General features: G+C 52.7%; 7 protein-coding genes across 7 annotated transcripts; 3 read left to right on the top strand and 4 right to left on the bottom strand.

Annotated features, from left to right (window-relative positions):
• Positions 1 to 1,819: 1,819 nt before the first annotated feature.
• CCOS01_16970 (uncharacterized protein) lies at positions 1,820 to 2,641 on the top strand (the record flags this gene model as incomplete). The annotated part of the gene is made up of 3 exons (XM_060465104.1): positions 1,820 to 1,903; positions 2,019 to 2,536; positions 2,587 to 2,641. The coding sequence occupies 3 exons, from the start codon at positions 1,820 to 1,822 to the stop codon at positions 2,639 to 2,641; spliced, it is 657 nt and encodes a 218-aa protein (XP_060304371.1).
• Positions 2,642 to 3,338: 697 nt separating this feature from the next.
• Positions 3,339 to 5,222, bottom strand: CCOS01_16969 (uncharacterized protein; the record flags this gene model as incomplete). The annotated part of the gene is made up of 3 exons (XM_060465103.1): positions 3,339 to 4,723; positions 4,787 to 4,889; positions 5,049 to 5,222. 3 exons carry the CDS (start codon positions 5,220 to 5,222, stop codon positions 3,339 to 3,341), a joined length of 1,662 nt encoding a protein of 553 aa, XP_060304370.1.
• A 100-nt stretch (positions 5,223 to 5,322) lies between these two features.
• On the top strand, positions 5,323 to 5,430 carry CCOS01_16968 (uncharacterized protein; the record flags this gene model as incomplete). The annotated part of the gene is made up of 1 exon (XM_060465102.1): positions 5,323 to 5,430. One exon carries the CDS (start codon positions 5,323 to 5,325, stop codon positions 5,428 to 5,430), a length of 108 nt encoding a protein of 35 aa, XP_060304369.1.
• A 388-nt stretch (positions 5,431 to 5,818) lies between these two features.
• CCOS01_16967 (uncharacterized protein) lies at positions 5,819 to 5,973 on the bottom strand (the record flags this gene model as incomplete). The annotated part of the gene is made up of 2 exons (XM_060465101.1): positions 5,819 to 5,830; positions 5,878 to 5,973. The coding sequence occupies 2 exons, from the start codon at positions 5,971 to 5,973 to the stop codon at positions 5,819 to 5,821; spliced, it is 108 nt and encodes a 35-aa protein (XP_060304368.1).
• Positions 5,974 to 6,130: 157 nt separating this feature from the next.
• Positions 6,131 to 6,955, top strand: CCOS01_16966 (uncharacterized protein; the record flags this gene model as incomplete). The annotated part of the gene is made up of 2 exons (XM_060465100.1): positions 6,131 to 6,432; positions 6,763 to 6,955. 2 exons carry the CDS (start codon positions 6,131 to 6,133, stop codon positions 6,953 to 6,955), a joined length of 495 nt encoding a protein of 164 aa, XP_060304367.1.
• A 151-nt stretch (positions 6,956 to 7,106) lies between these two features.
• On the bottom strand, positions 7,107 to 8,176 carry CCOS01_16965 (uncharacterized protein; the record flags this gene model as incomplete). The annotated part of the gene is made up of 4 exons (XM_060465099.1): positions 7,107 to 7,248; positions 7,295 to 7,615; positions 7,672 to 7,770; positions 7,818 to 8,176. 4 exons carry the CDS (start codon positions 8,174 to 8,176, stop codon positions 7,107 to 7,109), a joined length of 921 nt encoding a protein of 306 aa, XP_060304366.1.
• Positions 8,177 to 9,276: 1,100 nt separating this feature from the next.
• CCOS01_16964 (uncharacterized protein) lies at positions 9,277 to 10,098 on the bottom strand (the record flags this gene model as incomplete). The annotated part of the gene is made up of 3 exons (XM_060465098.1): positions 9,277 to 9,739; positions 9,787 to 10,010; positions 10,060 to 10,098. The coding sequence occupies 3 exons, from the start codon at positions 10,096 to 10,098 to the stop codon at positions 9,277 to 9,279; spliced, it is 726 nt and encodes a 241-aa protein (XP_060304365.1).
• Between the last annotated feature and the right edge of the window lie 3,508 nt (positions 10,099 to 13,606).

Raw genomic sequence — 13,606 nt, 5'->3', positions numbered from 1 at the left:
TTGGAGGTCATGACACTGTCTTATACGATGAAGCTCAAGATCTGATGCAGGCTGGGTTGGTAGCATGTCTGATGCAGAGGTACAACAAGGCAATGACAAGCAAGGGCCACGATGAAGCAACTCAAGCTTTCTGAGAGCTATTGTCGGTGAGTCATTATGACTGGATTGGTTGTATAGTACCCACAAATGAACTTCTAGCGACGAAGGTAGATGTGACAACGTACGCATATGTGCGAATGAGCATCTGTCAGGCTCTTGTCTCACCGACCGATTCCACCCACTCTGCACCCTCTGACAAGGGAATGGTCCCCGAACCAAGGTGTATCAGAGTATGTCAATCGCCGCATGGGCGGGAGGCGAGTTTTCGACCTAACTAGTCTAATTCAAATGCAGTCCGCCACGGCTGCCTAATGACTAGCCCCATGTGCAATCAAGGCGCGGTCAGTTATGGACCGGCAATGACAGATGTGATAAAGATGGTTCGACACAAAATGCACACGCCCTTTCTCCCCTGATATATGCGGCTACTAATCAGAATCCTAAGCCCCGGGCACCCTGACCATTTCAAAGTCGGTGAACTGCCAGCATATATGCACAGTCAGACCTGAGCCTGACACTCCGCTTAATGCAATCCGGTCCATGACTATTCCCCGACGATCGCAGAGCCACAACCAATATGGATGAAATTCATCCATGCATGAGTGACGATACCTCACTCAGCTGTGCATCGGGTGCCTTACTTGAACTTTTGTGGGCATAGGTAGGTAATGTGCGAGAACGAAACAGCGTCCGCCACATTCACCGGGCCGACTCGGTATTGCCAGAAGCTTGGCAGCTTGGCCATATAAGTGCACGCTATCTCACGCACCACGTCAGGACCTTGCCGCAGGCTGATCGACGGTGCGGCCCAAGCCAGGAATCAGGCGGTGTGAATAGGGCCACAGTAAGAAGAGCCTCGATATTTTCGCACGTATCTCGCTGTACTCGTTTGGCATGCGGAATCAACGCCATATATACCAATCGACACAGTTGTCCATCTGTGGTGTTGGACATTCACCTATGTCGAAGCCGCAATTCATCGTTCGTTGTGCCCTTTGCCTTAGCAGCGTTGTGATCAGGGCTTTACAAGATTTTTCGGTCACCACACTTCATGCCAGGTCGCATTCGTATTCAACATAGTAGCCGTAGAGCTTATCAAGGATCATTCCGAAATCACCTGCACAATAAACGTCAATGCTGTGCCATTCGGCTCCCTGACGAGCTTGCAGCTATTCTTCTCCACCATCCAGACGCAGACATTTCTTTCACCTCCTTCAGAGTTAATGTCGGGAGGCTCAAGGATGAAGAGAATTCCCATGGCATAGCCCTTTCTCTTTATCATACGCGATGCTAAGACACCGGTTGCTTCTTGGCGCTGAGTATCCGTTTCGCGCCTCATGGTGATTAACATAGCTGAGGGCACCGCATCACCTTTTGGTTGATTAGCTCTACATATCTATGGCCCGTAACAAAAATTGCACGCGGCCTGCGCTGGTCAACTTGAGAACGAACCGGTGACTAGCGAATTCGCGGGCCTGACTTCGCCGTTTGAGTGGCATCTCGAAGTAATTATGCGCTCCCCACTGAATTTGAGTGGCTTCAGCGATGACAGGGTCTTGTACGGGGACCCTGGGTCTCTTTCCTCGTTTCTGGGGGAAGCACCTCAACGTTCGCAACTTTGACCCCCCTGATATAAGTATGCGTCTATCTTCCTGCCCGGGGGCATTTTCCCGGTCGTCATTCTCGCCATCAAGTTCTCTAAACACAGTTGAGGTATACAATGTCAGCCAACACCACAACTTTCCTCATGCGAAATTCACCATGTAATGAGTTTTCAATTGCGGAAGAATTTTTCATCTCAAGAGTAAGCCAAAGCTTTGAAAGCGCCCCCGTTACTGCATGAGGCCAGGTTTCTTCCGCGTTGTGACGGTTGAGTGAGTTGATGAACATCTACAACGAAGCTAATAGACTCCTCTCAGGCATACGATCAACGTTCTAAATCCAAGAAAAGAAGCACTATCGCCGGTCCATGTGCGGAAAGATCTCTGAGTGCCGGGCAGAACTCAATTTCTGGTACGGAAGCCAATCATTTCGAGAGCGCAGTCAACCCGAGCTTGCTGGCTCAGAAGACTCGATACATCTTGAAATTACAGACTTCAGTTGCTAATCTAGCTCCAGCCCTTTGTGTTCTGCCATACGATTCTTTCGAGCACGATAGTACTACTCTTGCTGCAGCTTCGGAGAGAGATGCTGCGCTAGATCCCGAATTCAAGTTCGAATTTCCAATGACCCATTGGGTGGTCTACCTACTACTCGACTCGGGCAAGTTGATCTACAACGGTCTGTCTGCACCCTACTGTGTGCCCCTTGATCGGGTGCATGGTTTTGGTGCCCCGATGCTTCAATCTATGAAGGAAAATCAATGCCTGCGTTCAGAGTGGGGTTGTCACGAAAAGTATCCCAACGCTCTGACGATGGAGCTTGAAAAGAAGAAGATGTGAGCAAATTGCCTCACTCCATTGATTTGCTCTAACTATGAGACCTTAGTCTGATTTTCTACGTGGCTTACTTGGATTTTCGCCCTCCCAATCCTTTCATTTGAAGGCGTTGTACTGGGACTACTGAGCACTGTAGATCGCGCGCGTCCTGGCTTTTGGCATTGTGTTGTGTTAACGACGTAGAAGACATCGCATATGGTAGTCCACAAGGAGGCCAAGTCTGGCAACGAAACCAGACATGGCGAGAGCCGGGAATTTTAATCCTCGAGGAAGTGAGAGACTGTCTCAAGAGATGTGCCTGGCATTCATGACAGCATCGAGAGAGCGCGCACTGGTCAGGACCTCGAAGCTCTCCAACTTGTCAACTTGTCTCTTGAGCAGCAACAATTCCATAGATACCCAGATCATCATGTACTTGAACTTAGTCGCGGCACCTTTGAAACCAGCATCGGTCACATGCCTTGGACCCTCCCAGTGCGCACTGTCTTGTGTGATATTTAGTTGCAACGACCCATATCTTCGAAATCGGGCTTCTCTTCGTGTTTTTAATTCAACGAAGACATGCTGAGTGCGCTCGTCGCGAATGTATCGGAAGATTGTCACTCTTGTATATACAAATACTACCATCGCTTCCTGCCGCATTATCATGAATCCATCTCTCCTTCATCTTGTTCCGCAGATCAATGCGCGTCTCTGTACGGTAAGGCCTCCGCGGCCCCATTCGAAGTCGCGCGAATCGAATAATTATTCGGATTTTGTCGCCGTAGTGACTCCAGAGTTCCCATCTCGCGACCATGCACGTCACCATCCCCTTGTGTTGTAATCATCGCCTGTGTGATAAGCGAGGTATAGGGCATCGATGAAACCATCCTTCCTCGTGGTTGTCCGGGCGATCTCGGGATACTGCTTCAGGTTCGCGACGTCGTGGGAGGTATGGCGGCGCTTGAGCACTGCGTTAGCAGTAGCTGACTTCTGCCCGCGCTCCCAAAGCATGTTCCATCGGACAGAGTTGGTCATTTCTGTCGCCAGCATGTACCGTCGTGTGGTTCGGGGGGAGAGGACGGCTTCGCACCAACGGCTGGCATTCTTGGAGATAGGCCAAGGAGCGGACCGTGGCACCTCGATGATGGGCTTCAGAGGCGACCAGCCGTTATCGCGCTTCATTATCAATGGGGCGTCGTCGGAATCATTGGGAGAGACGGCTAAGGTAGGCGGGGCCGGGTGGCTGGTACGAAACGGAAGTGTTGAGATAGACCGAGAGGCTACATTCCCTACCCCTCCGCGGTTGTCCATCTCAACCACCATCATGGTAATAAGAGAGCGACGCGAGGTCAGCTTGCTGTTGTTGTCGGTACGCTGAAAGAAGGTCTCCTCGTCAATGCTAGACCTTTTGCCAGTCTCGTCAACGCTAGACGTGTTGTCGATGTTGTCATTCTTGATCGAGTCTTCCCACTCGGAATCATCATCAATTGCGCTTTCGTCAACGCAGTCGGTGTTTGAGTTTTGGTGGAGAAAGGCTTCCGACTGGCTTATAGAATTCTGGCGACGATTCGAGGTAACATCGCTTTTGGGGGGGCCTTTGGTCTTACAGTCGCCCACGGGGGGTTCGTTGTGCCTTTGTACGGGAGGCTGAGAGGTTGTTCGCACGTTGCCCTGAGACTCCTTGTCGGATTCGCGGCCGTCCAAGGTCTTCTCGCTTGCCTGAATACTTTTGGTGGCCGAGGAATGGCTGGACCCAGAGAGAGCAGCCAGGGATCTGCGAGGTGATAGCAGAGGGCGGGTTTGACAATCTTGTGAGCGTGTCAAATCGCGGACAACGATGGTGAGGGGCCCAATATCAGACGAAGGAGTCTCTTGGAGATGCTCCTCGTCTAAGGCTTTGTCAAATCCCTTGGTGACGCCAATCGCGTATTTCTCATCATAAGACGGCGAGGAAGGAGAGTCGGCGCTGTGGGAGAGTTTGGGGACAGCTGGTGAGCGTATTGGTAGACTGTGGATGGCGATGGAAACTTGATGCTCAGCACTGGAAGACAACCTGATGTCGTCGTGATGAAATCCGAACAACTCCGTCAAGACTGTGTCGAAGGCATCTAGAAAGAACATGGTGCCCCGGAGTGAGGGAATCGTCGAAGTGAGAGAGTCGTCGGATTGGCTGGCGCGAAGAATCGCGAGGAGGACTTGCGGAACTAGAGACTTAGACAGAAGAACTTGAAATGGCTTGCGAGAGCTCGAGGTCATCTGTCACATACGTCGAATTGACTGCGATGATCCATACCCGAAGCCCATGGTCAGTCGTCTTGAAGTGCTGATCGACGGCCAGCACTCCTTCTGGTCGTGGCATTTCATACACCCCTGTTCGGGAAGAAAGGTGCCGTATGCCGATGCTTGTCAGAATCTGAGTCTCACACATGCGCGGGGAGGCTGTTTCCAACCGAGATTGGCACGCTTCCTGTCATGGATAGACGGTCTTGCGCGGAAGGGTGTAGAGGGTGGATAAGACTGGGGACTCACCATGTGCGGGCCCATCCCTATTTCCTGATTGTTCAGGTGCAACCCACAAAGCCAGTATTGAAGGGGCATGGCACTATCGACGGATAGGTTCCTTAGCCGATGGGCAAGTGCGGTGGTGTCGTGGGGGTCGAGACCGTGGAAAGTTACGTTGATCCGACCAGCATCTGGTTCCATGGGTAGGCCCTCGTCACGGACGTTCTGCTACGTCGGGCGTTGAGGTTGGTCCGCCATCTCAGCTCCGCCAACTCAGCTTTGCCACCTCAGGACTCCTATCATGGTGCTCGACTCCAGCGCTTCTACGGGCTCCCGTGAGCATCGTGAGAAATTGGCAGTCGTACTTTCGCAACGTTCCGCGGTGGTCGGTTTTGTGCTTGTTGTGTGAAATAGAAGGACAACGACTCTTTGGACATCGTCTGGGCATGGCACGATTTTATGCTTCGCATGAGAGGCGTCCGCGATGGTTCGCACGTCCGACATCGCTGCGAGCAGGCAACGCGCAGGCAACGAGCAGGCCACAAGGCAGACTACGAGGCAGGCTGTGAGGCGGCTTACAGTCAGGCGGCATTGGGAGACCTGAGAACAGTCACTTGCACGTAGCACCCCAGGGGCATGGACCTGGCAAAGGGAACATCGAATACAACATAGGGGTACACAGAGTTAATTCAAGGGAGAATCATCTCCGGTCTGTCTAAGCATGTTGCTGCAGGTGCTTTCCGCCCATCCCTATGCTCCGTCGATCGCGTTACACCACCAGCTAAGACCCCTCACGTCTACCGGTTGTACTGTCCAGGGTCAGTAAGCCTTGGGTATGATCGGGCGTGTTACTTACGACAACACAGTCTTCGCACCGCGCACCGTGGACGTTCACCCAGCCGGGGCAGTCGACGCCGTGCTTGTATCTGTTGACGCAGGGGTAGCGGTCCATCCTTTCGGCTTCGTTCACCTTCGATCTTGTGCTGGCTTGCGGGTAGAGTGTAAGGTATGCGGTTTGTGGTAAAAGTGAGGTTTTGATGGTCTTCGGATCCGGGAATCTCGCCATCAGCGCCAGTCCTTTATATCTCTTCCTCCCAGAATTCCAGACCATGCCGCAGCTGCCTCAAATGGACACGACTGCAGGGCCAATGCCTCCATTCGCAAGGAGCCACGGTCCGATGCCCAACAGACCGCCCATGCCGCCGGCAACCAGCGGGTACTGCACGGCTTGTCCGCGATTGGCCCTATCCCTGGTCCGCGAATCTCTCGACGGTCAGCCAACACGAATGTTGTCGGGTTCTGCGCTGGCCGTCGCTGCGCAAGACATGAAGTCGGGAGATGCAGCCCTGATTGGTTGGGCTGACGTCTCCATGTGCATGCCAAAAGCGGGCCGTCCTGGGGACGCTAAAACGTGAGATGAGCGCCCCACGTCGTCTGTGCCGTGGCACCGGGGAGGCTGCAAGGACGATGCAAGATTTGGCGTTCCCACTCCCCTCCAACTTTTTTTGACCGATTCACCCTTACACCCTTGTCGTCGCCCACACCCCACCATCTCATCATGCGCACTCCCAGTCGCACACCCCCCCTAGCTGGGATCGAAGCCCCACACACCTTGTGTCCATCGCTCTGCAGAGAGGCTCGAGCGCCCCTCGGTCAATGTCACTCGCTCCGGCTGCTCACGCCTGCCCTCAACCCACCCTGCAGGGCTGCCCCGATTGGGCCTCGGCTCGAAATGCCCTAGTCTACGCTTCGGCGCTGTTGCGAGTGCGCCAGGCCTTCCGCCATTGCGTCCGCAGAACGTCCTCCGTGAATGCGATGAGCTGGCCGACCTGCCACGGATGCCCTACAGGAAGCCTCGCAAGCCGGTGATAAGGTCAATTCCGCTCGAATATCATGTCACGCATACCGTCCTCCTCCCCCACCTCAAGTCATAGAGGAAATGCTCAGCAGCACCCGAGAGGGCTTAAATAGAATTACAGATACGGCTTCGGGCGTAGGATACACTTTGCGGCATAACGACTTGACTGCGCCTGACTTCGGCTAACGCAACCTAATAGTCCCTTAAGTTCTCTACCGAGTGGTCTCTTACGCATCGAGGCCCACGGAGACGCAACTCTCAGTTACGTCTTGCTCACCAGCCGACAAGCGAAGTCGTTTCGGTCCAGCCTCATCAATGGAATCCTCTCTGGATCTCTTCATTCGCGGCGCGCTGGCTCGAATGATGTACCTGCCGTCGTCAGCTTCCGCCTGTCAATTGATGCGACTGACCCTACAGTAACGTGTCCACGCCTACTTCTTTGTGAAGGTTTCGCCAGGTAGAAAGATACCTATACACGCCGCCTGTTACTCTCGGCAAGCTCCATAGGTCTCCCGTCTGAATTGTCCGCGCCACTGTTGATGCGCTGGGTATATGATGTGTCCTTCTGCTCCGAAGCACAAGCCCAGCTTCCTCCATGGAATGTTCGACCCTCTGTACCATATCTTTATCTTCTCCGGCCAAGGTTTCGTCCGTGGAAAGACTGTCATGGGACTCCGCGGGTGATGCAATTAATCCGCCGCATTGAACGTCGATGGTAGCTTTGGGATTGAGATACCTGGTTCGATGTTCGATTAGCAGACGTCTCATAGAATGGCCCGGCAACAGCGGTACCTGGAGAGATTTTCAAAGAGGTCGTCCGGAAATGTTGCTCCAGTAATGCTAATGCAAATGTAGTCATGCGAAGACTCAACGCCGAGATCCTCTCCGTACCTGTGCTTGTCAGCGATATCAAGTGTGCGATCGATCAACCGACTCACCTGCAATCTAGAAAATCCAGGGCATGTGGTTCTTTTCTGACGCGGAAATTGCCCGACACAAATGTACGGTATTCGCCGGTGATGATGAAGATTCCGTAGTTGACCGTTTTAAGGTTCCAATCATCGATCGACCGGGTGTCCCAGTATCCTCCGTGACGTTCCAGCACGTCAGGGGCCATATTTTTGCGAATTTCTAGCTCGATGTCACTGCAGACTTCTGGGCCGGAGTCAACGAATATATCTAGGTCGGAAATGGCAGAGTCTCGAGACGAGTTTGTTCCATCGTCAGAACCTGAGGATGCTTCGTAGCCATATTGTGAAAACTTTCCGCCGCCATAAGATCGGGGCTCCTTTGCCATGTTGATCAACGAATAGAACCTTTCGACGAGACTGATGCGGTCTTGACCAACGAGTTTCCAGCTATCGTCGGGCCGCGACGGCTTTATAAGACGCGGTCAGCGGCGCACGGTCTCGTCATCCCGTTCTCCAGTAATATGCAATCAGGTGGGCCCCGATCGTCCATTGCGAGGTCCGGGCTGCCCAGGCACTGAAGATGCCCAAGGACAATGCCTTGGCCAATTTGAGCTGCGTTCAGGGGTCTTTGGAGCCGAACCACACCTGGCAAGCAGATTTCACCGCATTCAGGACATCCCCATCAGCCCGTCTCCTCGCTTGATACCCATCTCGGCCGCGCCAATGTCAAGGGAGCCGTAGGCGGGTGACAAAGAACGAGAGGCCAGCCGCCGCCTACCTGGTGCTTCCTCGCTATTTCTGATACATCAGATTTAGCACTCTTGAAGCTCGCCTTGTAATTATTTCTCCGGGTGCTGTCGCTCCGACGCCGCTGACATCCTACACCCGATGCCCATTGCTGCATCAATAACCATGAAATCATGCTCGAGACGACCGAAGTCTAGCCGCTATCGTTTTGGCGTCGCTTCTCCGCTTTGTCAGCATTTGGAAAGATCCTGTTTTCCAAGCAAAGCTGCTCGCCCCATGTCTGTCGCGAAGTCCAGGAACGTAACTGACGAGAGAATTTGATGCAAGCGAACAATGTGCTCACAAGGGACAATGGCATCCACATATACCACGACGAAATAGATGTCACTTGCATGTGAGAACGATCATGGTGAATTCGCGTGATTGAATGAAGTGCGCAGCGTTTGTCCCGAACCACCTTTCTACCCGCGAGTACTATATGCCCTACTTCGTGGACTCACCGGCGAGCAACAGCTGATGTCTGGCCCGCATCGAATTCCAGGTCCTCTCAACATAAAGCCTGCTCACAGGTTCTCCCTCCGAACGCAATGTACCATCTTACTGAGGTATAGCTTGAAAACGGTCAGTGTCGGATCTTTACCGACGTACCAGGGGGACCTGACTAATTGCAATAGGCATGAAAAGCAGGATTCGAAATCTCCAAGTTCGCTTTTTCCACAAGCCTATCATCCGATTGAGGCTATCCAGGCCCTTCGCCTGCGATTGCTACATGTGCTTCTATGAACTTGACCATCGTCGATACAAGCCAATCCCCCACTGGAATTTCTCCCTCATCCTGACAATCTTTGACGGGGAGCCTGTATTGCACAAGTTTTGATTGGATCCCGATTCTGTTCAGATCCCGCCCGATATTGGAGGAAACGCGACCAATCCTTGATGTTTCTGAAGGTTCGTACAAGATCCGAGATAGTTGCAGGAGAGGGGATGTTTCGGGCAGGCTACCCTCGTCGGTGAAAGGAATCATCTCAACTACTTCTATATTGAGCACACCTGCAGGTGCAAGGCAAGTTTGCACGTTCCTGAGATATTCTGGCCAGTTTTCTATGTACTCGATCACTCGAGAATGGATCAGATCGTACTTTCGCTCCTTCCACATCATGTTCGGGTCGACTTCAAGACAGATGTCATCGTTGAGCGAGTCTCTACAAGATCGTCAGTTCTTGTCTTTTGGCGGACCTTTTCAACGTACAGCCGGGGATGAAGCTGAGGGTCACGATATCCTATAAATTGTGCATTCGCAAGTCCGTTCAAAGCCCTCATTTCGGCGGCTCGAGTTAGCCAAATCGCGCTGTTCGTTGGGAAGTCTGCGGCAAGTTTGACTTCTGTCACTAAATGCCAAGACTGAGGTCCGAAAGCAATTTCTAGAGTATGTTGTAGCAAGTCCCACGCTTTCGCGAGGGCGTTCTGCCACAGCTGTCAGCGCGAGCGCGAAGGGAGTAGGGGTGCCCGCAATGGATCGCACATTTTTCGGGTACTGCTGTATAGCGGATAGTACAGCCATTGCGAAGTCTGGCGCTGAGCTGTTTTGAACTAAAGGGAGTAAGAAAAAAGGAAAAGGTGTCTTGCTCACAGTCGTCTTGTGCAAAGCTTTGTCTGGGTTGTGGACGCGACAAGCCAGACACTCCTCCTTGATGAACAGTGGGAAAAACGTGACCCATCGGATTTTTCAGACCCTTGCAGGCGTTCCCACATGTGTTTGGCGTCATGTGATGAAAATCACAACGCTTTTCCTGATTGATGAGGCTTTCTACAGGGGATACCTCGAAGGCCTAGTAATCAGGTTCGTCGGCTCTTTGCTCGAGGTCGGCCTACGCATGGACTCCGTCGCAATCTCGGATCTCGCAACCCGGGGGTTCCGCCTGTTGTTGGAAAGCTACCCTCGGGGCATTCAAAAGGTTAGGAACGTGTCTGTTCACAGCTACAGGCCTCGGCTTGAAATGGCGCGAGTCGCTGAGTCGAAGCGGCGAAGCCGTCTGTATAGTCATGCGCTCGCCGACTCTTGCTTGGGCGCGGATCTAGTTATGAATGGACGAAGCATCGTCTCGACAGCAGGAATCGAACACGAGCAAAGTACTTCTAGAGCCAAACGACAATCAGGCTTTGAACAAAATGGCTGAAGTCCGAGGATTATTTCCGCATTGAAACCTCTCACAGCTGGGAAAGGCACAATCCGCCTGTGTGCCATCCTGGTATGCACTTACTATATTCAGCTGAGTGATCCAATGCCCCAGGCCGACCGCAGCATTTCCAGTCATTGTGGGTTGTAGCGCATTGCAGTGAAATCTTGGACAGCAAAGGAGGTGTGTCACTCTGGAGCATGCCTGACCAACCCAAGGCAAGCGTCGGCAGCGGGTGCAGTACGACGCCAATTATCTTTCCCTTCTTCCCCTCTCTGTCAAGCTTTTGGCTGGATCTCGTCCCATATCCTTCCAAGCAGTTGAGTGAACTCGTGAACGTACTCTAGGTTGCTTCCATAACGACACTCATTCACCGTACTTCACGTGTTTCCAGGACCTTCGCGGAGGTCAATGGCAAAAGGACCAGATTGTCGCATCTGGGAGACATGGGATACCAGCTATGTACGCGCCTGTTTGACTGCCCCGAGCTCTCCGCCAAGTTCCCATACGCGCCCCTGTTGCGACTCAACGGACGAAGGAGACCGTTTGGGCGTTCGCAGTCACACGCGGACTTCGGAGTCCATTAGTCGGGATGATAAGAGAGGGTTTCCACCGTCGAGTTAGTGTCGGTCTTGCCGAATCCCTTCCAAGCTCTGATTTGGGTAAGGATGTTGTTCTCTCGTCTAAGATGCAGCAGCCAGCTGGGATTTGCTCATGCACCAGTCCAGTAAGAGCTTCTAAGGCTTCCACCCGGAATTTTGTTTGCGGCCTTCGGCCACACCTGGGTCTCGGAATGGACAGAGAACCCGATCAGTCTATGAACGTCCTTTGCGCTCGCTCTGTGTGGATCGTTAGCGACAGGTTACTTGACTCTCTAAGGGTTAGCGAGGAGACCGGCCGCCATGGACGTAAGAGTCGAAAAGAGCAAGACGTGGTTTTCCACAAAGCTCTGGTGCGCAATCTCCAACAGAATTTAGAGATCCCCACTCATCGTCCACGAATGCAGCACTCTCTCCCTCTTTTTCTGGTGGCTCTAGCTCTGGCTCTTCACGATGAGTCTGTCGCGCTGAAAAGACACCCTGTAGCGTTGGAAGTCAATTTGTGACAGCCCACAGAGTATAGCAGTGAAAGGTCTGCCGGCTGAGAGCATTGAGCTTTGCCTTGACCATGCCAGACTTACTACTGAGAAAATCGCACAGCATCGTGTCTGGAAGTCGTGCTCGAGACCTCCCAATACGCCCCGCGCACTGAGGTAGAACAGTCCGCCAACAGGCGTGAGCAGGAACGACCGCATGCATATTTGACAGCCTGCCTTTTTGTCTACTTTGTTACTTTCTGCAGGAGATGCCTTCTCGCCGTTCCCGTCGCCGTTGACGTTCCGTTAACGTTCTGTTGTGACACCGACTGAGGCTTCAAGTGGATGAGTGGACGGACTCAGGCCGTCTTGACATTTCTATTCGCACCATCGCCTGACCGGAGATATCGCGGAAGCGATGAGCAAACGTGTATCATAAATAGGTTCTGTAGGGTTGGGCTTGGTCGTCCAGTATCTGGCGGAAAGAAAGGGGCGAGAAATTGGGGTGTAGAGTTTTGCGCGGCGACCCGAAGATCCTGCGCAGATGCGGCGGCACAGTATACCCCAGCTCCAGTGAGATGTCTTATGGGCTGTAGCTGACGATGCCATTTAACGCATGGCGGCTAGGGATGATCTTCGGAGCGCATCACAAAAGCACCATGCACTACAGCTTTCTTTCATAATGCGTGCATAGACCTGCATCGTCGAACGCACCATGCCTTCATTTTCCGAAGGCCATAGATTCTCGACTCAAGTCTACTCCTGATGATGATTCGGGTCGTTCGAGTCACTACAGGCAGCCTGGATTGCTGTGTGGCCAGACGTAGACTGTCAGGGAGAGATCTAGGTCATTGTGACACTGCGCCCCGTGTGTACGCGCAAACGTAGAGAGATCTGAGACGCTAGCCACTGAGTGAAGGCAATTATACCGCGTTTCCCAGAAGTGGTAAGATCGCTTCTCAGTAGACAATGTTGTCCACCTTCTCAAAGTGGCTGCCATTGGAGACGCCATCCATCATTGGGTTATTTCTCAAACGATGGCTGAGAATGATGAAGACCAATACAGCAGTCCTCTCCGGGACGAGCTAGTTCACAGCCACCCTGACTGCAAGTCTTGGCTAGAGCCAATCACGAACGTGGATTTGAGACAGGCAAAGGATTGATGCATACTGAACGTGCCCTGGAGCAGCTGGAACAGCCGAACTAGAGTCATGGTGGGAAGTTGTCCACAACAAGGCACCTTGCCTCACTGCATGCATGCCTCTTCATTGGTCCAAATGGCACAGCTTGGTCACTTTGGTCAAACACTCCAAATCCCAGCTCATAAAAGTCGCCGGTTTGGCACGTCGCCTTCACGAACCGCAGCGAGATATGGTAAAAATGGTGACTGAGGGGACCATTAGTGGTGCCACCACGAAACCAGTCACATCATTCTCTTCGGTCTGGCTATCCAGTCATTCCTATGGCCACCATCCACCAGTTACCACGAAACTCGGGCCTAGGAAGCGTTGGGCCCCCAATAAACTTCGCCTTCGACTCTGAATTGCTTAGGATGCGAACCACCATGCCCGTGGTGGGGGAAGCCGCGCTCTTGATCTATCCAGACTTCATGATAGCTGAAAGTACCGAATCCTGAAATCTCATTCGACACTGTGTTGTGCTGTTTCGAAAACGCCTGTGGTTTCGAGACCAGCGAGTCCGCAGCTTTTGCCAGGCCAGCGATGCCCTTCCTTTGACATGCAACCAACCGGGACAGGATGAGCGTGCTATATTGCGATATCTGACCGATTCCACCCTTTCGCCGAGTGAGTTATGGC

The sequence above is a fragment of the Colletotrichum costaricense genome (assembly GCF_030867565.1).
Source record: "Colletotrichum costaricense strain IMI 309622 chromosome Unknown Scaffold_36.1, whole genome shotgun sequence".
Taxonomy (NCBI): Eukaryota; Fungi; Ascomycota; class Sordariomycetes; order Glomerellales; family Glomerellaceae; genus Colletotrichum; species Colletotrichum costaricense.
This window is presented reverse-complemented; position numbering and strand designations above follow the sequence as displayed.